At 40.1% G+C, this 25,304-nt stretch overlaps 2 protein-coding genes across 2 annotated transcripts; both read right to left on the reverse strand.

The window, feature by feature from the left end:
- Window positions 1–477: 477 nt before the first annotated feature.
- On the reverse strand, window positions 478–4,311 carry efcab2 (EF-hand calcium binding domain 2). The gene is made up of 7 exons (XM_050046626.1): window positions 4,204–4,311; window positions 3,914–3,998; window positions 2,859–2,931; window positions 2,451–2,527; window positions 1,949–1,991; window positions 1,698–1,764; window positions 478–731 (listed from the first exon to the last, which is right to left on the reverse strand). Exons 1-7 carry the CDS (start codon window positions 4,226–4,228, stop codon window positions 613–615), a joined length of 489 nt encoding a protein of 162 aa, XP_049902583.1. The 5' UTR covers window positions 4,229–4,311; the 3' UTR covers window positions 478–612.
- A 1,045-nt stretch (window positions 4,312–5,356) lies between these two features.
- Window positions 5,357–12,415, reverse strand: cgref1 (cell growth regulator with EF-hand domain 1). The gene is made up of 7 exons (XM_050045266.1): window positions 12,205–12,415; window positions 10,116–10,221; window positions 9,667–9,741; window positions 8,197–8,270; window positions 7,148–7,272; window positions 6,927–7,028; window positions 5,357–6,630 (listed from the first exon to the last, which is right to left on the reverse strand). Exons 1-7 carry the CDS (start codon window positions 12,212–12,214, stop codon window positions 6,337–6,339), a joined length of 786 nt encoding a protein of 261 aa, XP_049901223.1. The 5' UTR covers window positions 12,215–12,415; the 3' UTR covers window positions 5,357–6,336.
- Between the last annotated feature and the right edge of the window lie 12,889 nt (window positions 12,416–25,304).

Below are 25,304 nucleotides of genomic sequence, written 5' to 3' on the forward strand. Positions count from 1 at the left end.
ATTTTCCATGTAAAACAAGCCTAAACTTCCTCATGCTGCTGCAAAGTTTATAAGGAGCCTGTGCTATTTGAGGACCCAGCACTAGGCCTCAGACTCTATTTTGTATCCAGGTTCTGGGGTTGTGTCAGCAGCAACCTCCCTTTCTTAAACAGAAACAATTTTGCATGAGCAGTCACACCTGAGTACATCAGTTGTGTGTAATGACCATGACAGTGATTTTTAACTTAATCTACATGTAGAAAGTAGACTGTATCATGTACTTTGTGGAAAACATGTCAGAACATCTCTGTAACATGTCAGACTTGGAAATACGGAAAGTGAGGTTAGGTACTACATGTAAATGGATGGGAGCATAAAACTACTGCATGCTTTACAAAAAATAATTAACGTCTCCTGCCCTGACACATTTTCCCATGTCTGCCAGTTTGCTAATACAACTTTATCTGAACTGAAAGACAATTCTGGAAACAGAGTCAAGATTGAGAAATGTACATTAATTTATTATACCATATCAGACCTACAGGCCCACAATAACACATGCAGACACAAACACAAACAAACACAGACTTGTGTGCTTCGAATATTTCTCAACAACGAACACTATGACACTGACTACATTTCAGGGTCGATGGTCAGCTGGCTAATTATGTCTTCGTAATAGATGAGGTTCTTCTCTTTGTCAGCAAATGCTGTCAGCATTTCCTCCATCTCCTCCTGAGTGAAGGGGTCACCTGATATAAGCACAACCATGAACAAACAAAACACAGCCATGTTTAAAATGTATGTTGTTTTGTCAAAGTATGGATGGGTCTGTCGATTGGTACTTGACACTTTTAAAGTATCGACCAAAATAACCCAGTACAAAGTAGTATGGAAACAACTCCAGTCAAATTATACATTTGATCCTATTTTGCGCCAGGTGTCTGATCAGCAAACTTTCTGTTGCTGCCTTCTCCAGAGCTGCTCTCCTCCCGGCGAATGGTTAGCTCAATGTCTGCCTGGTTAGCAGGAGCTACAACAGCAGCAGCCGTTTACATCCAACACTGAGTGGTTAAACAGTCTCAATTAACTCACACTGACATGAAAATGGCTTGTTAAACCCGTCTATAACTGTTAGGTAACGTCAGCCGTGTGATGCTAACAATTTGCCCTGACACTGTCAATTGCAGTATATTTGAAAGGGCAGTTCAGTGTGCTGAAGTACTCTAATGGTGTCACTATCACTCTAAGGGCAGTAGTATAGAGTGCCCCAGGAATATGTCCTAAAACCCAGAAATGAGTTAGCATTTCTGCACTCCTGGTTCCCTTGTCTCGAAGTCAGAGGGTTTGGATGAATGGGAGAATAGATGGATGAGGTTTTTTGAATGGGATTTTGGTGAGATGCCTAAAATATGATGTGGAGTTTATTTTATTACTGCTGCATGAGTCTATTTTCTGCAATAATCCAAAATCCAATGGAATAATCCCATTTGGCTTTATGACAAAGGAGGCAGGGCGATGTTAACTTCTACGTCGGTCTACAGAAAAACCCTAGAGCACTCTATTAATACTGGTATCGTAATGTTTTTAAACAATGCCCAGCCCTAAGCAAGAGAAATGATACACACACAAACATATCTATGAGATTATCTACTTTTCACCACACAAATACATTTCTCTTCACATCACAAAGCAAAAACTGAAAGCTTCTGCTTTACCTTCCTGTGTCATGTACTTTGTCAGCTCCTCAGGCTCCAGGTATCCTTTCTTTCCTTTGTCCAGAACCTGGAAACAGTGTTATTGCCTTCATACTTTAACAAATATCAGTAAATAACACTGTGATATTAGTGTCACTCTGCTGACAGTATGATATCTACAGAGGCTGAAACTCAGACTAAATTTAGATACTGTGCAGTTGCTGGTACGACTGCAATAATGGAGAATATGAGGAAACAGAAGCTGATCTCACCTCAAAGGCCTGAAGCAGAATGTCCTCAGGGATGGGAGGGAACCTAACACACACACACACACACACACACACACACACACACACACCCACCACTATTTGTGTCTGTTGCCAGTTTGGTAGAACCGCCCTGATAGCATTGACATGACATACAAAAATTCTGTGATCAAACATGGTATCATTAACATAGCTTATTTTAGTAATTTCCAAGCTCAGTTTACACCCCAGGCTGAACTATACTGTGTTCATTTTATCAAAGAGGATCCTAAGGTACTATAAAATCTGAAAACTCGTACCAGCAACAGGTGCTCCCTCAGTAACATCTAGTTGAAAGTCATGCTGTATAATAAATTGTTTGCTTCAACAGGAGCACACATTTGCATGATGAAATGGCCTTCTCTTCTTCTCATCCTCTAAATTTAGCATTTTTATTCATTTAGTTAGATATAATCAAAAAAAAGCACAGAGTCAAAAGTACACATCGGAGATAACAGAGCTGTCTTACTTGTGCTCCAGCAGCACTTTGGACATGACTGGAAGGAACTTGTCCAAATGGATATATCCTGCATGGTCCTCTTCAACCTGTTTGAACGGGACAAGGCTGCTAAGTTCTGGTCTTTTAACAACAAGCTGAGAATTTTCAAACAAAACTCTTCATAATATCATCTTACAGTAAGTAGTAGCAATTTCTAGCTCGTAAAAAAACTAATACAAGGTGGAATATTTTAATAACATGATGAAATATCTCCACACGTGTAATAAAGATTGTTGCATGACTCATACATAAAAAGTGAACATCCCTATTTAAGACTGCACACCTGAGGAAAGCCTCAGATGATTAGTCTGACCGGTTGTTTACTTAATCCAAAATATAAGCAAAATATAAGTAAACACTGTAAAACACTGTCCTGACCTCAGCTATTAGGTCATGTAGGTCTGCCTGGGTGGGGAAGCAACCCAGGGAATACATGATGGTGCTCAGCTCCCTGCAAAACAAACAATCATGATAAACCACGCCACATGTGAAGACTGAGTATAATGGTGATGTTCTTCCTCAGAGATGTATTATGGCATGTTTTATTCACCTAGCTCAGGGGTCAGCAACCTTTACTATCAAAAGAGACATTTGTGGCCAACAAAAAATTAAAAAATCTATCTGTCTCAAATCTGTAATCTAAATTAGCCTATACATTTTCCTAATAGGTCTAAATAAACATTCATTTTACAGCAATGTAGCTGCTCTGCAATGGGCTATTTATGAGTATTTGGTACTTGAACTTTGCAGCATTAGTGGTGAAAGCAAACAAATCGGTCCACTCACTGTGAAATTCTCTATTTTCCTCCGAGACATTTTTCTCTTTTTGGATTTGGAATCAATAGCTACCCTCACTAAGGAGATTCAGGACTAACCATCACTACTGAGATTCACAAATTTTAGGTAAAGGCACCAGGCTGTAAACTTGATACACACTGTTGATGAGATGCTAAACATTTGTTTTTATTTACTGTATACACATTTATACAAATGGAAAATGTAAGAATCACTTTAGATCTACAACAAAATGAAAATGAAAATGTTGAAAAGTAACTGTTATTCATTTCCATCTATTCTATTGTCAAAGCCACATGAAGCCACTGGACAAGGACTAAAGAGCTGCATGTGGCTCCTGAGCAACAAGTTGCCTGATCCTGACCTGGCTCTACCAGAGCCCACCATCTCAAACACCCACCACAGTAAGAGGCAAAATAAGGTATTTCCTTAAAACAAAACAAAACAAACAAAAACTACATGGCCAGGTGGGTGTTTCCCTCATAAACTATAATAAATTCTAAATAGGCATAAACACAAACTATCCTTGATGGTGTGAGATCATGAGGTTCAAACCCAGCACATAGGAAAGACTGTATAAGTTAACAGTAGAAACAATATGAACTATCATCACCTGAGTCTGTACCGCTGGAGCTCACCTGACATCCACTGTGTTATTAGACTCCTGGTCAAACACTTCAAAAGCTGCTTTAATCTTCTTGTGGACATCTAACACCACAGCCTCTGATAACAGAGAGGAAAACCAGGTACAGAAGCGAGAGCTTATTACTGGAGCAACAACTCAAATATTAACTCTTAACAAATAACTTTAAACTCCTGAACGACAGTTACAAAAGCAAGATTATCATGGCGCTTTTACTGTTGTCTGAACACGAGAATTCAAACTGTAAGACAGACGGTACAGTGGTTAACTGGCTAATTCACAAACCTGTAGTTTGCTTCATCTCCGCCATGCTGTCCCGTTTGTTAGTCTGTTGCCTAGCAACCCACTGGTCATGTCAAAGAGCAGCTAGCTAGCTAAGCTAGCTTGATGACCGGAAGTGTAGTCTCAGAGTCCACAAACACCCACAGACATAATTTTAAAAAGATAAGTGCATTTTAAAATACTGACACTATCTTTGTACTTAAAAACATATAGCATACCACATCTTTTTTACTGTAGTGTACAGAGCTTTTGGCAAGAGCTACTCATAATAGTTTAATACACTTTATACATATAACCTACGTTTTTTTGTCATTCACTACATTGCCAACTTTAATATTTTGATGTCAAACTGAAATCTTCACAAGCTAAATTCTATCTATCTATCTATCTAGTTTATGAGCCAGCTGCCCTTTTTTAACAAATAATTACCAATATTACATTTTTTTAGCACATTTAAAATGGCCTTTTGATGAGGAGCACATTATGACTTGTTTAGGACTTGTGCTTAATGTTGATGATTTTGGACATGACACGGGACTTGTCAGTCTTTGACTTGATTTGGGACTTGCCTGTCTTGACTTGGGACTTTAGTGCAAAGACTAGAGATTTACTTGTGACATGCAAAAAAAATACTTGGTCCCCTATCTGGACAAACTTCAGGGAACGTTCCCTAAAGGTTAAATAACCTCACTGTCTAGATCAATATTATGGAAACAGAAACAAGGCCTGAAGTGATGAGAAATAAGCAACTGACTTAAAGTTAGGTGAAAGACAAGTTTTACGTTTTAAGGATGACAGATCACTGAAACAATCCATATGTTGGCAAAAATATATAAATAGCCCACGTAGACTTAATAGAAAGGAAAAAAATTGTAAGCATTGGGGAGCAAACCATAAAGTTTATAGTGACACTGGGAGTCCAGTCATCATTTATCATTGATAAGTTGAGACTATGATATGATGTCATGATATATTTTCTGCATCTTACTGTCGTCTTTTGAACTGTGTCAAACACTTCTGAGAAACTCATATGGGCTCTACCTACCTGCTGAGGACAATATAAGGGTTACCACACGTTATAGAAATACATGATCAGTTTCTTCTGACAAATCAAAAAAAATCTTAGAAACAGAAGACAGAATTAAAGGCAGGGGGACAAAAAAAAGATTGCTTTATTTTCTCCAGCTGTGTAAATGCAGAAATGGTTAAAAGGGGTAAACAAACAAAAATAATAACACATAGTAAACCCTTTCATACTGTAAACACATTCAAGTTTGCAGATAAAGACTGAATTAAATGATATATTAAATAACATGTTATTTCAATGGGGGCTTCCTGAGAATCCTCATCAAAATAAATGCATGGTGGATCTTATACAAGTGTATCGAAAGAAATAAAGACTTTTCTCTGAATAACCTCATTTTATTCAGTAAATGAATTAAGTCACTGAATAGTCTGAGGAAATAATAAAGGAAGACCAAATGTCATTTCATGGCTAAACCGACTCGTCTGTAAAAGAGACCAGTTAATTAAATAACAGTCCTGGTGCATAACTGCTGGGTGCAAACCCTAAAACCTAGAGTGGGTCAGACACAATAAGGCCAATCATTGTGTACATGAAACAGTCTCTACATAGAATGACACAAATACATGAAAAATGTTGATTTTTTTTTTTTTTTATAACAAAACGGTCTAAATAAATACAATTAAAGCAAATAAAATGTACATCTTACACTTTTCAAATCATGAGATGATCGACTGTTTCATTTGCTGGGAAAAGAAAGAAATATTCAAAAGTACTAATCCATATTAAGGATGGCTTTGTTTTATCAATATAAGTAATATTGCATTTTGAATTCAGGACTTTTGTCCTCTTACAGCTCAAGAAAACGTTGCATTTGTAATTATAACCAACAGTTACTGGTTGTAGAAAAAGTTTCAACATACAGTGACAGGAATACTTTCAATACATTCATCTTCTCACCAAATTAAATGGTAAAATCTCAATCAAGGGAAGGATCATTTGTGGGGATGAAGATTAAGAAGTCCTCTTAGTGGTATTTTTATCTCTATCATCAGTCTTTTGCTGACTCTAGAGAAATAATAATGTGAACCAGTATGTGTGTGTGTGTGCATTCACATCTCTGGTTGCCCCTGATGAACAGGGACATGGTGGTCCTGCACATGTTCCGCTGCTGGGGCTTCTGGGATATGTTGTCCATACTGTTCATCTATTTGATTTATGGCCTCCTCTTCCTCTGTCTTTACTTGGTGTTGAAGTTGCTCTGCATCTTGATGCTGCAGCTCTTCATGAACCTCCTCTCTCTCCTCTGCTGCTCCTACCTTCTCCTCGTCAGTGATGGGGTTTGACAGCTTCTCCTCTGCGGCCACCTCCTGCTCCTGGTGAGGTGCGTTGTTGTTGCTGGAGTCCTGTGGTGGGAAAAGTGACAACCATAAATGAAACTGAGAATAAAATTAGGTACAGCTCCACTTTTTGGAACCACTGTGGCGTCGGTAAAGATTTTGCTTTCAGCCACGCTTGTTGTTGCTGTGGATAACACTATGATGTCATTAAGTCTAAATATCACAATTATCACAATAGGAATGTTTCATATCATATTAATAAAAATTATACTGGTATTATCATGAACAGGGTGATATGGCACACCCCTACTTAAAGGCAATAATTATTTTACATCAGAAACAAGTGTGTAAGTGTACAGTACCTGTGTGTGAGGTAATGCTGGAGACAGCAGCTCAGATGGGGCCAACAGGCCGTCCTGGTTCAGATCCTGAGTCTGGAGTAAAAAATCTACCATAGACACCACCTGGATTCAGAAAACACCAACACACACAGATAAACACACGTATTTTCAAGTCAGACAAACAGACCAAACAGTGTTGCAAAGTGTGGTGTATGTACAAGTAGACAGCCTCTCCTCCTCACCAGCTCATTGGCTTGTGTTCCAGGTGTATGATGGGAGTTGTAGTCTGAAAGCAGCTTCATCATTTCCAAACCATCCAGGAGCCCACTGCGGTCGAAGTCATAGAGACGAAACAGGAAGAACACCTCTGACACAAAGCAGGAGAAGACTGACATGTTTAATACCAAACACATTTGATACACTGCTGGAGTATGACTGCAGATGATGTTAAATATAACACTCCCACACACACACACACACACACACACACACACACACACACACACAGTAATATTAACAAATGATTGTTTGGGACACTTAAAGGTCATCAGATATAAAGTAAAATTAGAATTACAGCCTCGCAGTTGTACATCTACGCGAACTGTCAAGTTGCAGTGGCAGTTTAAATCCATGTCTGTCCATGCTCATATGTAGCCATGATAGCAGACAATGCTTCAAATATGAATGTTGCTGTTAAGAAGCTACAACTTCGGGATGTCAGTGGCTTAGTGGATAGAGCAGGCGCCCCATCCCACTGAGCAAGCAACGTCTGTGGACGTGATATCAACTAGACTTGGACGTCCACAGACGTTGCTTGCTCAGTGGGATGTACAAGGCTGTCACCGCAGTGGCCCGGGTTCGACTCCAGCCTGTGGCCCTTTGCTGCATGTCACTCCCTCTCTCTCGCCCCCTTCACACTTGTCTGTCCTACACATTAAAGGCTAAAAATGGCCAAAAAATATCTTTAAAAAAAAGAAGCTACAACTTCACATACTTCACACACATCTTCAACCTGGCAGCACAGAAGATCTATACAAACAGTGCAGTTTGAAGATTAATGTAACCAATTCAGTATCAGACCAAAACTCTCTTCTGAATGGGATTGACGGACAAAATGGTAATGGTNAAATTTAATCTTTATGACACTTAAATACAATTTGCATAATAATTTGGAACGCGGTGTAATGTAACCAATTCAGTATCAGACCAAAACTCTCTTCTGAATGGGATTGACGGACAAAATGGTAATGGTAGCTGAAGGGACAGCCCTGTGTCAGAGTGTGAAGTCTACCTTGCTCCGAGGTACTGATTTCTGGTCCTTCTTGGCCATCCTTCAGACTGGATTGAATGAAACTCTGCCGCAATCTGTCGTATACACAACACAGAGTGGATATCACATAATCAGTAAAACATTTAGAGCTAAGAATTTACGCTTAAGTGTCAGGTTTGTTCAGTCCTGTGACGACTTAGTTATGTTTTGCTATCTTACTGTATCAAAACTGACTTGCACTGTGGGTGCAGTCGAGAGTCTGTATTATTTTCAGCCACAAGAGGGCAGACTTTGTTGCCACTTAGAATAACTGACTCAACTCCAAGAGGAGGTGCCACCTCATCAAAAAGCATTGTGTTCAGAGGAAGGTTATACCTGTATTTGCTGATTTTCCAGTTTGCCTCATTGTCTTGGAAAGCTCAAATCACATCTTACATAAAGTAGATAGAAAGATGACACACATGGGGCAACAGTGAAACTCACAGAGCCTGTGTAATAGTGTCTAAAATAGCAGGTTTCAGACCACTCTGTTGACCAAAGGTTATATCAGGAGCTTTCAGTCCTTTTCTGTCTTGTCTTTTAGAGTCTGTCTGTCTGTCTTGATCTTGAGATGCATTTTTAATCCAATGCACAGACCTTACATTAGGTTGTGCTCACATCCCTGGCATCATGGTTGAAATACTGCACTACTCATTAAAAAGTTAACATTTCTAAACAAGAACGGCCTTAGTTACCATCCAGTCAGCTCCTCGGCCTCCTGTGAATAAGTGTGCATTGTTTGTGTAGGGAGGTGCACATACCATCAACTGCATAACATATTTGTGTTCATAGCTAACATGATAACAGAGTCGTGTACACATCTCTCCATCTTATCAGCCAGGGATAAGACGCTTGCAGCTACACTGTCACCAACAACATATTCTATTACAGTGCGTCCACAAATAAAAGTGGTTGTTTTCTCATTTTGTTCCCTGAAGAAATTAAACCTGTGATTCATCATGGGCGAGTTCACACGACTGTACAGTAACAGAGACGTGAGTGAGGTGAGATACAAAGTGTGAGACACTGTATTTGCAGTATATTTGAGGATAGTCTATATTTTTTCTGTCTGTGTAAAGAAAAAATATCACTAATCGCAACATGTAGCAGTGTTATTGCACATGTAATCTTATCAGTTTATGGTGCAGGCAACATCATTAGCACAACACAGCAGCCAAAGTCCACAGAGTAACCAGACAGCAGCTGCTTAGTCAACTCAAACTGACTCTCTCAGACTGCAGGTTGACAGTAAATCAGCATAATCCATATTCTGTCATCCTCTGAGAAAAAGATTAGACTTTCAAGCTGCATTTAGAGAGCTATGTTTGAGCACACAGAGATGGGACTGCACCAATCCTCCTCTTTTTGAGGAAGCAATAAAGAGCAAATTCAAAGTTTAAAATGAGCTGCATGCGTAACAACAGCACATCATCATCATCATGTGTCATTCACCTGCGGTCCTCTTCTCCAGAGCCAAAGGGATTGGCTAGCGCTGCTAAAGCAGGGCGGGCATCAATTGATTCCTCCCTGAGAGATAAACAAATAAGAATGCAAATGATGGAAATTTTTCAGCATTTACTTTTATTTATGTTCTTCCCTTTTTCTAATAAGCAAATACAACAGAGATGAAAGAACGCTTGTTTCTTCTGCTGGCAATAACAGAGCTGCACCCTCCATACATGTGGCATACTTCATTTACTATGTTTTACAAGATCTGCATCAAATATCCAGTGTTATATGTAAATCTTGTCCATTCTGATATCACAGCCCTTAGTCACATGTTAATTGTCAAATTAATTTATGGCTATAAAAAAGTATTAATTATGCCCAAAAAATCTTGCAGTATATTTGGTTAATAATGGTATATCTTGGGGAACATGGGAGTAAGGAGGTAGAGTTACCTTTGTGACCCAGGTAGACCTGGTGCAGCCTGGCACAACTGTATAAACAGGTACAGGGACAGAACACATGGGACCGACCTGCCCAGGTGAGACTCCATGAACACACCTACAAGCACACAGCCATGTTATAGCCTCATATCACATATGCACAAAATTATTTGATAGGATGACAGAATTTATCTGTCCAAATGTCGTAGATTTACAGAGGAATTATGACCAGCATGTGTCTTTAAAAGGTTGTAAAATAATAAGTATACAAATACTCTCTCTTTGGGACACAGGAGAGTTTCACAGGTGATGGTTTGTGGTTTTATACAAAGTGGAATATCCCCATGGCTACCGCCTCAGAGCATTTGCCTAAATACATTGAAAAGCTCATGTTCTGTCATGGATGGATTACTGAACAGGCCTACCAGGTGCAAATCTGCATTTCCTAGGATGCCGAAGGCATGACTGGCCCTGCTCTCCCTCTGACTGGCTAGTCCTCATTGCTTTGTAGGTTGGATTGTTTAAGTTTAGGCAAGAGGAGTGAGATTGTTTAGGGTTAGGTAAAAAAGTCAGGGTAAGCCAATCAGAGACAAATTAAGGCAGAGTTGGGTGGGTCATGTCTTCGCTATCCTAGGAAATGATACTTTGCCTACAAGGCACAGTGAAGGCCAGGGGCCCCCTGACACTTTGGGCCCCTGGCCTTCACTTGGAAAATGTCACTCAAATTAAGTATCCACCAGTTTGTCAAAATGAGCACAAAGAGATGGAAAGATCTGAAGAGACATGAAATAACTACAAAGCAACAAAAAACAACAACAAGGAGACATGAGATGATTACGGAGTGACACAAAACAGCAACAAAAAAGACACAAAATTACATGAAAAAAGTGCAAAATTAGCCCAGAGACACCTAAACTACTACATAAAGATACAAAACAGACACAAGAAATCATAAAATGACAACAAAGCAACAAAAAACAACCACAAGGAGACACAAAATGATTACAGAGCAGCACAGAACCAAAAACAGACACAAAATAATCTCAAAGAGAAACAAAATTATCTTAATAAAGCACAAAATTAGCCCAGAGACACCCAAACTACCACACAAAGATACAAAACAACCACAAGAAGACATAAAATGACTTAAAAGTGAGTCACAAGATGACTACAGAGTGACACAAAATGACCACACGAAACACAAAAGTACCTCAAAGAATAAAGCTCAGAATTAGCCCAGAGACACCCAAACTACGACACAAAGATACAAACAACCACAAAACCACAAGAAGCTGCATAATGACTAAAAAGATAAGCAAAAGCACCACATAAATCTGTGTGTCTTTCCTGTGTAAGAGAGGTGGTGGGGCCTTTTGCATATCTGTGCCCAAGGGCCCATTGTCACATAATCGGCCCATGAACCTGGCAGTCAATTGTAATATTATATTATCATATGGTCTATCTATGTGTAACACCTGCACCCTACAAACAAAAACAATCACTGTATAAATATAACTGTGCTGCAATCCTGCAGCCTTTGTAAGTTACACAGATGGTGGCCCTTATGGCCCATTTGGCAAAATCAATTAAAACCTTTATATCTATTTATAGCTCAGCACAGTCTGTCAGTGAAGATGTCCACGTGCCTCCACTGTTGGCTGTAAATGTTACGCACAGATTCAGCTGCTGGCTTTGGGATAGATACAGTATGCAGTACAGTGAATAAACTAGCTAACCTTGCTGCAGCTTCCCCATGTGGAGTAGCAGCGATGCTAACAGCGCAGCTCACAGAGCCAAACATGACCCACGACTCACACCAACTCACTGCAGCATTATGAGCACACACATTATAAACACTGGTGGTGTCTGATAAAGTCAAACTGTCTCCATGCTCTGACATTACAGTCCTGTATTCAAACTAAATTAAATGACAGGATGACTAGCTGTAGCCAGAACTACTTTAGCCTTCTGACTGCGCATTTATAAAGCTATAAATTAAATATGTATGTGAACGGAAGTAAGACATATAAACCCTCAGTGAGCTCTGGATAAATACACGCTGTCACCTCTAACTCTGTACTCACATATGTAATTAACCTACCTGTCTGCATAGTTGACGTGTGGACAGTAAAAGGCTTTAATTCGGGCAGGTTAGCGTTTTAACTTTAACATCTGGAGAGCACCTCTGCCCCGCACCGCCCTGCTGCTCGCGCCTCCCGGTCTGCACTGCGCAACGGCGGCGGCACGCGCGCTCCCTCCCCGCCTGCCACGGAAACCGGAGTGTTTTGGTCAATGACAGGGTCCACGTGGAAGAGCAGAGCCGCCGTCGTGTCAGCGAGTTTGCGCAGGCAGCCTCTCTTTGTGCTCCTCGCTCCTGGTTTTCCGCCACGTCCGCACCAGCAGACGGATTCCGGTAGTGCGGGAGGAATCTGCTCTCATTTCATATTCAGGCTCAGCTTCAGACCAGCTGCACCACAGTGGACCAGTATGTGTAGGGATCTCTATATAGTGTTACATTATGTATTATTATTATTATTGTTGTTATTATTGATATATGACAGTACAGTTACAAGGGTCATGATTTTAGTCACCATGGTACAGTGTGGTAATTGAAAGAAAAGATTTTGCACACTTACACCCATGCTCTGATGAAGGTCTATTAGACCAAAAGCTCAAAAATAAAGTGAAACACTGCATAGATATAAGTGTGCAGAAATCTTTTCCACAAATTTTGACTTACTAATGTTTCCAGCACCTTGCCAACACCAAGCTGGGTGGAGCGGTGGGTGCTCTGCAGTCGTGGTACAGTGTAAAGTCCAACATTATGAGAAGCAGCTTCTGTCAGTCCCACCCAACACTCACACCCTTCAGTGTACATAGTGTTTTATGTTTTATCCTGGTTTTATCTAATCCAGCTGGTCACGGGTCTATTCTGAATGGACCAAAGTGACTCACAAACATGTCAAGCTTGTAAAAAACAAACTTTATTTTTAAGTACAGTGAATTTGCAGCACAGACTTTATATTTTGAGGTGCTGTTTCCTGCTGTAGAGTGAGTCACTAACAGACAGCTACTTGACAGAGATAGAAAACTAGCCTTCAACAGTAATGCACCCTAAAGAACAGCATGTAGTAATACATACAATTTGCAAATAAATGTGCCAAATTGGAAAACCCAGTGTGTGAAGCAAAGTATTTGCATCTGTCGTTTACAAACTAAAGCAGGACTCAGTAATGCCAGAGGTTTGTACTGCACTCATTTGACCACAAGATGTCCCACTAACTCTTTACAGTAATTGACTTGCTTCTTTTTAGGCATTGTATAGTAAGTTGTGTCATACTTGCATCTGCAGAACATTGATTAAGATGATAAAGAATGTTAATAATTAGATCACAACTGCATTAGAAAAAATGCCAGTGTGGTATCATTGTAATTTCAGGAGGAGACATGTGTGACATTTCAATAGTTTCATTTGTTTAGTTTCGACAGTTTAATTAAAGAAAAAGAAAATAATGTTCAGAAATACTGCAAATACACACACACACACACACACACACACACACACACACACACACACACACACAGGTCAAGGTAAGTTACCCAGTATATTATGTCATAGCCGTGCAGTGTAATCAATATGCTGATCTTCCACTGGCTCCCTGGGGTGTGTGATCTGTTTTCTGTGCATCACATGGCTTGATAAATGCTCAGTGGACAAAATTCAGATCTTTTCAGTGGCCACAAAGGGAACATTTTTTGTAAACACACCTGTGCTGCTGTCTCCAAAAACTGAAAAAGCAGAAAATTAAGGATCTCATAGAGAGAGAAAAAAAAACAGTTTTATTACCATTTTTGTCATCTGTCAGTTGAGTTTTGACAGGTTAATTTTCTGTTCTCACCTTAAAAACAAAGATGTGTACCTCTGTAAGAAAATGTCATCATGGAGTTTCATGTAGGGATTCTATTTAATGATAAAAATGCCAGGGCTGTTATCTGACTGGAGTTTCTTGGCCTAAAATGGACAACATGTCATATACAAGAAGCATCCCTCAAAGTTCAGCAGAGTTCAGTGTGTCATCTGCAGACGTTGCTGTGCCTCTAAACAGCCACTAGGAGGCAGACAGACTACAGAAAGATGCACCAGTGAGTGACTGTTACTGAATCTGTGAGGATCTGAGCATTTAAGACTGAAGGCACATTGGATGGGAGACCATTAATAGTTGCACTGACTTTGGGACATCTCAGTATGCATACTGCATACAGTTCAGAGTCAGAGCTCAAACACTCACTGTCCTTTTTATCATCAATGAAGTCACTGTAAATATGGCCTCTTCTACACAGATTACATTCTTGGTTCTCTGGATAAACTGAGGAACTTAAGATTCAGCACCATCATCTACACATCTGCATGCTTCAAGATAAAAGTCCTAAACATTTTTGATGAATTGTTTCTTCTAGGTCTCAAACTCAGGATAACATAGCAACATTTTGAAGATAAAACAAAGTAATATATTACTTCCCGTGTTTTATTTGATAGATTTGTTTAGATTTTATTCTTCCATCCTTCTCTCTCCACCTCTCATCCACCCTTCACCCTCTCTAGTAATGCCAGGCCTTATACTCAAACTGCTAAAAATAGAAAAACTCTTTGGAGATGTCAGCGCAGCAGCATGGCAAACACACACGCACACATGCAGTACTTAAGTTTTTAGCCTCACTGCAGTTCTTCAGGATTGGACTGAATGAGTAAAGCAGTGCTGAGAGGGAGGGTAAGTAAACTGCATGGGATACATAAAATAAAGGTCTGAGAGATTGAAAGAAGGGAGGTGCACAGGGAGAAAGATGAAAGGTGAAGAAATAGAAATTGAGTCAGGACAGCAGAGAAAGACACTCTTTCCCATCCACACTGTCCAGTCTGTATGAGCTGAGTGTGACAGGAGGTCAGTTTAAACAGTGTACCACTGATGTCATCATTTTGGGATATTTGTTGATCCCAAAGGAGAAATCCATCTTTGTGAGATCTGGGCTGTGTGGTTGAAGGACAGGATCTCTACTAACGAACCTGCTGCCATGTCGCCTCAAATCAGTGTGATAAGACAGCTCAGTGGCCAGAGTTTTAATCATGGGTGGTTTTACACTTTGGTTTCTAGTGACTGTGGTCAAAAGTGCCACTGACGTCCATCTGAAATATTGTCCAAATCAGGGCTGTAATCACCTATTTAACATTTGGAGGGTGGACCATTTTCGATTGAAATCTTCTGTGGCCCAACCCTTGAGAGGAGTCTTGGGTGAATTCCTCCCAGCAGACGAGCTAAACTGATCATTTCAGAGCAAAACCTTAGATCAGGGTTTCTCCAAGTTTTGATGACTGAGTTTTATTTTATGGAGCCAACATATATTTGAGGGCCATGTATGAAACATGCACACACTTTTTGACTCCATGACCTTTTCATGAAAACACACAAATAAAAATGCACACTCATACATACAGTAGCTGTACACACATTTATAAGGGTCAATAGGAAACTCTGAGACACCAAACAGTGAGTGGCAAAGCCCAGTCAACACTTTATAACCACACATGAATTGGTTATAGTCATATACACATACTTATGCATGACTCACTGAGTGACTTGGCACTGTATGGGCTCATTATTCCACAGCAGGTTGGTGCACGAACATCCTATAGGATGTATACTGCACTGTGCTGACACTCACTTACAGGAAAGGAGATTAACATGTAATTGGTAACATGAGTTGCTGCATAGTGTCTGTGTGTGTGTGTGTGTGTGTGTGTGTCATGGCAATTTAATAAGCACTTTTTATACCCACAAGACACTGGAGTAACCAGCATTGATAGGCTAAGGGTGCTGTGGGATGATGTGGCTTCCAGTCACAGATTGTGGTGTGCTGTCAAAACTGTAACTCTGACCCCCTTGAAATTATATTTGTATATTATGGAATTGCATTCATAACTATGTTGTGGTGACAAAATAATGGCTGCTGTGATTATATTTAGAGACTAAGTTTCATATGAAACACTACATGTGTGTACTGTGCTGGACCTGCAGATAGGTTGTTTAGCAGTGGTGTAATGTAATGAAGTAATAATTCCTCTCGACTATGAGACTGACTTATGATGGAAGCAGAGAATGGCTAAATGGTTAAATGTTGAATGTTAATAAAAACAGTAATATTAAGAATATATATATATGTAATGCTGTAGTCACTCAAAATTTTTGAAACTTGCTGGGTATGTTAATCAACAACAACCCCAACTTGTGTATATTAATTGTGAAATTACCAGAATACACATTGAAGAAGGGTGTCATGCCTGAAACATCTGTGTGGCCATATCAGGATTAAGAATCCAGCATCCAGTCTTGAAGGTTTCATCATGAGTGGAGTGCATTGTGTCTTATTTTTCACTCATATTTATTTTCATGAATACCTTAATAGCGTCACACTTTAAATGTTGCTGCACGAACTGTTGGACAACATTTTCTCCTTTCCTTTCATAAAGAATGGTCCAGTGTACCCCATGCTAAAGGAGATAAGAAAAGAAGCACCTCTCCTTTGCATTTAGAGAATTCAACCAGCTCTTATCGTGGCTGCAAGTTTGATACGACCAGGTCACGGCACTCAGTGGGGACTTTCTAAGTAAAAAAGATTATTCATCTATAGCTCAGGTATTTTTTTATGTTGGCTCAGTGTCACACTGTCGTGGCTTGTTAGGACACTTGAATAGAACAAAGCCATCATTAATGTTTTTAGTAACCTGAGTGTTCTACTAATAATAACCCTCTTCTTTCTAATGTAACACTCGACTGACCTCCTCTGGACTCTCAGCTCTTGCTTCAAGTTAAATTAAAAAAAATTTGGATGAAGAAAAAGAAAAGATGGAGAGGGGAAAATAAGGGTGAAGAGTTGTAACCTATATCTGAGGTAAGCAAACACAGCTGTAAGACCAGCAACGGGAGTGGATGCATTATTAATCAGAAATTAAAATGTAGATCATAAAGGCATGTCAATAGCTTTGGATTTTCAGATACAGAACTGCCTCCTCACAATAATGTCTCAGGTTCCCTCCCAAAAGCAGATTTCTGTGTGGAAATGCAGGTGAGTAAGACACTGAACTAAGCTGCGTTTGTGTTTTTAAGAGTTTTGACCTCAATTATTGTACAATGTTCCCATCAGGTCAGTCAGTAGTACTGTTAAATTATTAAACAAAGAGCCAAAATGCATCAACCCTCCAACTTTAGAGAGCACGAGCAATGTTCCAAGATGCATCATCCCTCTAGGTGGAGAAGCTCATCTCTAAAATCCAGCTCCTGCACACATTCTCAAGCATGGCAGACAATTATTAGATGTGGAGATACTGCACATTACAGATATTTAATTTGCCTGTACGCAGACCAGCAACATGTAAAATATTTTTGGGTGTATATTCTCTTTCTAAAATTTGACAAAACAACTTGCTGTTTACTACAAACTGTGTTTTCCGATGGCTGTTCCCGCTTCCCAGCACCATGTCACGCAACTCCATGGCTCTGTTTGTCTTTAGCATAGCCCAAGTGCATTCACATGCATACTCACACAAGCCTGTACACTAGGGGAACCCCCAACCCCCAACCCCCAGCACACACACACACACACACACACACACACACACACACACACACACACACACACACACACACAGGTCCTATACTGAAGCCCTCAACTAAGTTATGTAACATGGATTAGGTTCCACTATTTCCTGGCCCCTACAATCAAAACTACGTGAGCTATTTTTACCCTGGACCCCAATATAATATCAACACACTCTTACCATAATAATGACAATACTAAAGGTCATAGCTGCTCATGTGGTCATGTCCTCCAAACATTGATATCCACTGCATGGGCCTCCTGTGACAACACCAACAGCCAGTGTCACTTCATCGACACATCTGAGGTCACAGCTCACAGCTTTGGGTCTGGGACTATTTTGAGGCCATCAGTGAGTCTGTTTTTACTTTTTGGAGACAATGCTTGTTGCTAAGACGTGTTAATCAATCAACTCTAGCATACTGAACTGTAGAGGGTGTTGAGCAGTAGTGGCATTGGTGCTACAGATGCTCATTTTGCCTTAGCTCGCATTTTAAAGGTCCCACGTTATGTTGATATTCAGGTTCATGCTTGTGTTTTGGATTTCTATTTGAACATGTTTACATGCTTTAATGTTCATAAAACACATTATTTTAAATTTTTTTAAAAGGTATTTTTTGGGGGATTTTTGCCTTTATAGATGGGACAGTTAAACATGAAGGGGGGTGAGAGAGAGGGGTAGGACATGCAGCAAAGGGCCACAGGCTGGAGTCAAAACCCGGGCCGCTGCGGCAACAGCCTTGTACATGGGGCGCCTGCTCTATCCACTACGCCACCGATGCCCCATAAAACATATTATTTTTTGCATACTGTCACCATGGATATACCTGTATTAACCCTCTGTCTAAAACTTTCCATTTTCGCACCTGTCTCTTTAAACCCCCCTCCTGAAAAAGCCCCATCTGCTCTGATTGGTCAGTGTTTCAGGGTCTTCCACATCTGTGTTCTTGATGTCTCTGCACTGTCATTGCAGCCATGGGAATGACTGTAATGGCACTGTAGCAGCACTGTCTGTCTTTAGAGACTGTTTCACTGGAATTGCATTGTAAGGCAACAATTTGGGTCCATGTTTACTTCCTGTCAGCTGGTTTCATTCACATACACTGCAAAATATTCCAACAAGAAATATATAGTGACCAAATCTGGGGTATTTTCATTTATCAAGTTTAAAACAGTGATGACTCATTTAAAGCAAGCAGAAACCTTTGGGGCTGAAAAATGAAGCCAACGCTGAAGTGCCAAAAACTGCAGTTCCTTGAATGGCCACTTCAGGCTGGCTCCAGAAGCCAGTAAAATGCCCAACTGTACAGCAGAAATAAATATAAATAAAATATATAATATAAAATAAAAATTATTTTGGTCTCTGTAGCCAATTTCCCTGTTCATGACAACTGTACAGGGGGGTGAATTTTATATGATATATTATATTTACATTTGATAAAGGCTTAAAGTTATGCGTGACGGGCTGTCTGCAGATGGTGTCCTCAGCTTCTCATTCAGATACTGCCCTCGTTCCTCCACAGCTCCAATCTCTCGTCCAAATTTGGCCACTTCTTGCTCCAAAAAACTAAGATGGCATCAGCCAAAATACCAAACAATTCACCAAAATGGGTGACTTCATGGTCGCTACATTCTTAATTTTATACAATCTATAGTTTAAAGGCACTGTATCTGAATGTGCATTTCCCTGTGGATTGAGCATTTTGATACTTGTAGTGTATTTATATGGCACCTACACCTGCTTGATAATAAAAAGACGTGGAAATCTTACTATTTACAATATATGAGCGTCATTTTGGGAAGTGAGAGCATTGTTGCGAGGTGACTTAAAGCAAAAATGGACATTAGATGGATGGACACTGACTGCTAATAACTGTTCCTTAAAACCTGTGCGAGAAGAAGAAAATATCTAAAAAATATTAAAACACTGTAGACTCAGATTGGGACAAAGTTTGCGGGTCCTAAGAGCCGAGGGTTTTGTGTGACCGACCTGCAACGTACGTACCCACACATACCCACAGACACACACACACACACATACACACACACACACACACACACACACACACACACAGAGGACAGTCCCATGCTATGAGTTTGTTTGAAATAGTTGCTGTCACATTCCACAAGCTAATTCCTCTGGGGTACAGGTCATTACAACGGGAAAACCAGAGGAAGCACTAATTCTCTTACAGTGGTTTCACACACACACACACACACACACACACACACACACACAGAGTGTTGAGTTTCTAGCCTAGTCAGACTCACACGAGGAGGATGTTTCTCTTGCACACTGGCAACACATACTGTACTTGCGCACACACACACACACACACTCACACATACAGAGGGCAGTTCCGCTTCATGGGCATTTAATTGCAGGCTTGTGTCCAGCCAGGACACGATGTCCCAGGGTTATTTCTCCACAGGCATCTGAGGGGGCACCATCACACTGTCATGACCAATCACCTGTAAGAGTAACTCTACTGCTCAGATACACCTGCATATTCTGCACACGTATGTGCACACACACATTTACTGTGCTGTGGAGTGCTCGCACACACTGTCACACTCACACACACACACAACACACACACAGACAGACACACACAGACACACACACACACACACACACACACAGACAGACACACACAGACACACACACACACAACACATGTAGCCTACATTCAAAGTCACGTACAGATGCACTAACAAGGGATTCAGTAATGGTGGAAAATTCTAAGGAACTTTTTGCGGTAATTAAAATGGTCGTGTTGTCATGGTAATGTCAGAAAAGGTCAGGGGGTTCACAGTTTTCCACAACAGTTCAGGTTTTCCTCCCTGGGTCTCGAGTGTGTATCTTCTTAATTCAGGCCTCTGGGCAGCTTTTTACTTAATACTGTAATGGCACTTTTTTAATACCTCCCTCTAATTCCATCCACCAGTTTCTTTTTGCTTTTGCCTGCTTTGCATACACTCATCTTTTTTTTAAAGTAAGTAATACTGTAAAACACAATTTAAACATCTGAAAACTTGTTGTGAGCACAGAAGAGGAGCTCAACTGTCAAAGCTCTAAAAAGCCTGTCAGTCTATGAAAATGTTGTGAGTCATATTCACTTAATGAGTGGAAGGTGTAAGTCATTATTCCCCAATTAAGAGTGTTTTACTTTGGGTAAAGATAGACACTGTATGAACGAGACAATAATGATTGATAAATGAATATAAATACAGCTGCACACAATTAAAAATCACCACTGGTGCGTGACGACACAAGTCAGCTGTTGTTGTTTTCCTTTGTTTGATTCATAATTAAATGTCTACACGATACCCTGGGTTTCATGATCCCCAGAACTGTAAAACTAATATGCTGTTTCAAATCAGTGGAGCACACATTGTTATGAATTCTTATTGAAACAAGGTTTCATTCCATAGCACAGAAGCATTTGTGGGGTTTTTTCTACCCATCAGACAGACTGCTGCATAACACTGATAACAAATGATGGAAAATAAGCTGAAACGAGTCTTCTATATTTGGTCACTGCAGAGTAAATTGACTGTGACTAAGTATCAGCATCACTGATTATCATACACCAGACTGACTGATATCATTAGGCAATCAGTTTCTAAATTAGCTGTTGTAACACCACACACTAAGATATACAGACACACAGGCACGTAACACACAACTGAAATAATATTTCTGTCAAGTGTTAGTCATCACTATTTTTTTTGCTCAGAGGACCACCCTGTGGGGAGCAGACAGATAACAATATGGAAATATGCTCATACTAGATTCATTTGAATTGGCATAAAGTGCTTAAATTTCAACTAAACAATGTCAGAATTCAGTCAGTGAGTTAACATGACAGATTAGATTATCAGGACATGAGATCTTAAAGGGACAGTTCACCCCAAAATCAAAAATACATATTTTTTCCCTCTAACCTGTATTGCTATTTATCAGTCTAGATTGTTTTGGTGTCAGTTGCTAAGTGTTGGAAATATCGGTCGTAAAATTGTCTGCCTTCTCTCAAATATAATAGAACTAGATGAAACTCAGCTTGTGGTGCTCAAATCGCCACAAAAATACATTTGAACTCAACAGTGATGTCTCTTTACAGAAATCATGATGCAGTAACTCAAGATAATCCACAGACCTTGTTGTGAGCTGTTTCATGTAGGACAAAGTGTGCATCTACTTGACACTGTTAGCTCCCCTGAGCTAGCTAGCGTTACAGCTCAACTGAGGAGGACGCCATAAATGTTTACATCTTGTACTGTCATGAGCCTCTTGTCCATGAGTAGATGCACACGTCCCTCTGCACCTTAATAAAGTTGGACGGTGTAGTTTGGTAGAAGGAAAATAGTTCAGACATAAAACTGTTCACAACAAGGTCTGTGGATTATCTTGAGTAACCAAGTCATGGTTTCTGAAAAGGGACATTTGAGTTTCTCAAATTTTTCGGCGCTTTGAGCACCACAAGCGAGTGCCATCTAGTTCCATTATATTTGAGAGAAGACAGACATCTCTACGGTTGATTTCACCAACACTCAGCAACTCACACCAAAACAATCTAGTCTGATACATAGCACTACAGGTTAGAGGAAAAATATGTATTTTTGATTTGGGGGTGAACCGTCCCTTTAAATTACAAGCTGACTGTTATGACTATGCAATGAAAAACAAAGAGACACCAGATCGAGGAGATGCACACGTCGTTAACAACCTGGGCACAGAAAAATGTTGTTTCCTTCTTTGGCGTGGGTAGAGGTGCTAAATAGCACCACTGGCAAACACAGAACTTTCTTTGTATGGTTCTTTACAGATTCTCTACTGGTTCCTCATGATTAGTTTAGTTTAGTTTAGTTAACTGGGGAAAGAATAAAAACAGTATATTAAAATAGCCTACAAACATAGAGGATAATACATTGAAACAGTGGCTCTTAATGTTTTAGCACATGCATGGAATTAGTACAGTTTTGAAGAGGTAATATATTGTGTTTCTCAGTGAGCATGCAGTACAAGATTCGGAATCTTTTAAGCCACATTTTGTAAGAAGTTAGTAATAATCATCATCATTTTTTTTTTTAAAGTAAAGGTGTTATTTAGAAGCATATTTACTCATCCATGGTATTATCTGGCATCATTCAAGGAGCCCAGGCTAAAAAATTTAAAAACAATGTAGTACTATATGTCACCTCTAATGGTTCTAGCACTGTATAGCACCTTTAAATATGGGTGACATGACTCAAACAGGTTTTCAAGTATTTTTAAATCTTAAACTGTAAAATGAACTCAACAATGGTCAGATAAAGGTAAAGTAACGTGTATAAATACCTTCTTTAATATGGCCTACTACAATATATCATCAAATATCAGGGCATCATTAAGTTTATGTTGAACTGAACAGCACGATCTGCACGCTGTAAGAGAGCCGGGACAAATCTGGGCTGTATGTCTGCCCACGCCAAGCAGTAGGTGTTTGGACAAATTTAGACAGGTGAGGCGAGACTCTCATTATGCACGCACACACACACACACACACACACACACACACACACACACAAACTGTATGTGCATGTTGTAAGCATGAAACTTGCACATAAATACACATCACAACCCACCCACACACACACTCAGTCAGACACAAACAGCCACACACACAGTGTCTATCTTTAGCTGCATAAATAGGCGTGTAATTAATGTTTAGATGTTGGAGTCATGAGGTGGAAACGTCAACATTTAAACTGCTATTAATTTCTCATCAGGGGCCGAGAGACATCGAGACGGAGCACGGATGGAAAGAGAAAGAAGGAGAGCGAAACCGGTGGAGCGTGAGAGATGAATGATACCAGATCAGTGTTCATAATGAGGGCGGCTACTCAGGAGGTGGAGTGGCCGTCAGCTCATCAGAGGGTTGGTGGTTGGATCCCTGGCCCCTGTACTCCACATGTCCAAGTGTCCTTGGGCAAGATACTGAACCCCAAACTGAGTGTGTGTGAAAGGGTGAATGCTGGCTTGTGTTGTACAGCGCCTTGAGTGGTTGCTTAATGCTGCGAGCAGCACAGCAACAGGCTACAGGTCATTTTCAATGGAAGCTGGTAACATGAGGCGGCAAACTGACCCCCGACACTTGTTGCTGCAGGTGCGCATGATGCACCACAAATCAAAGTTGAGCTGGCACAACTTTTTCAGCGCTCCAATGACAAATGGAAGTGTCAGCCAATCATATGTTTTTGTTTCTGGCTGTGGTACTGTGTTATTCAGCTTAGTTAGCTGACTCTGCTCTGGCTTTATGTGCATTGCAGCGCACACAGAGATGCAATGGGGGTGTGGTGAGGATAAAAGGGGCTTAAAACATTGATCAAAAGCATACAGTAGATATTTCACTGACCTAATACAAACTTTATATGATATTCAGTAGGGGTGCTTTGTGGCAAATAGCAGGCACACACACCCCTGATGACGTAACAACATAGCAAAACTTCAGCGGTGACTCTGTGATATTGTAGCTGGTCACGTTGTGGTGTGAACACAGCATAACACAAGGAAACACTATATAAATTTAGTCTATTTACCATATTGATTGTCAGCTCATAAAAAGCAAGTTTGTTAGTAGTATTGAACACCATGTAGACCCCCATTTTAATCCTGCCTCAACATCTCCAGGGCCTTCATTAGTCTAAACATCAGGCTGTGATTCATCCATTTGATTGTTTTGATCACCAGCACACACATTACTCCACAATCTTTAGCTCAACAAGTTGGCAACTTTGGTTTCAATCAAAGGGTGCACGCCAAACTTATGACTGATTGCCTGTAGCTTCTCAAACAGCTGCCACTTTTCACTGCTAAATCTTACTTTAAGACAACATTTATAGTCTCCCTTTAGATTTACCTAACATGATGAGCTTATTTCTGCGTATTTGATCACCTCATTCAACCTGGTTTAGTCCCTTCTTGCCTTCCTTCTTGTCTCCTCTGTAGAAACTACAACAGAAATAAGCACATGTGTGTGACACTAATTAACGTCTGAGCTGAGACGGCTGAGCAGCTGAATGAGTGGTTGACTGATTGTTTTTCTTTCAATCATGTTGATGCCTATGTCAACCTCCCAAACACCCCCACACATGAAAGTGATTATTTTCCTCTGTCTTACAGTTTTAATTTCAAGGAGCTGATTGTAAGGAACAAAACATTTTCTGGTAACAGGCCTTCTCAAGTTTAGAGAAGATATGTTGGTACCCAGAGAACACACTTTCATTCAGATATTTTGAGGTGAGAGTTCAATGAACCTTTTTGAAAATGGCCATGCCAGCTGTTCCCTCACCAAAATTAACGTAAATCTGAGGTGTTATTCAGCCCACAATCTTACAGGCTATGCCAACACAGTTGATACTAATGTATTGGTAGTTTCACAAGATACCACTAAGTTTGCTGGCTTAAAGAAATAAAAGTGCCACAACCTCTCCTTTCACCTTTCAAAATAAGAAGTCTGGTTTGAAATCATGACCATGGTAATATAGGTCAACATCCTCAAGCAAATA

Source organism: Epinephelus moara, chromosome 1 (assembly GCF_006386435.1).
Source record: "Epinephelus moara isolate mb chromosome 1, YSFRI_EMoa_1.0, whole genome shotgun sequence".
Classification (NCBI taxonomy): Eukaryota; Metazoa; Chordata; class Actinopteri; order Perciformes; family Serranidae; genus Epinephelus; species Epinephelus moara.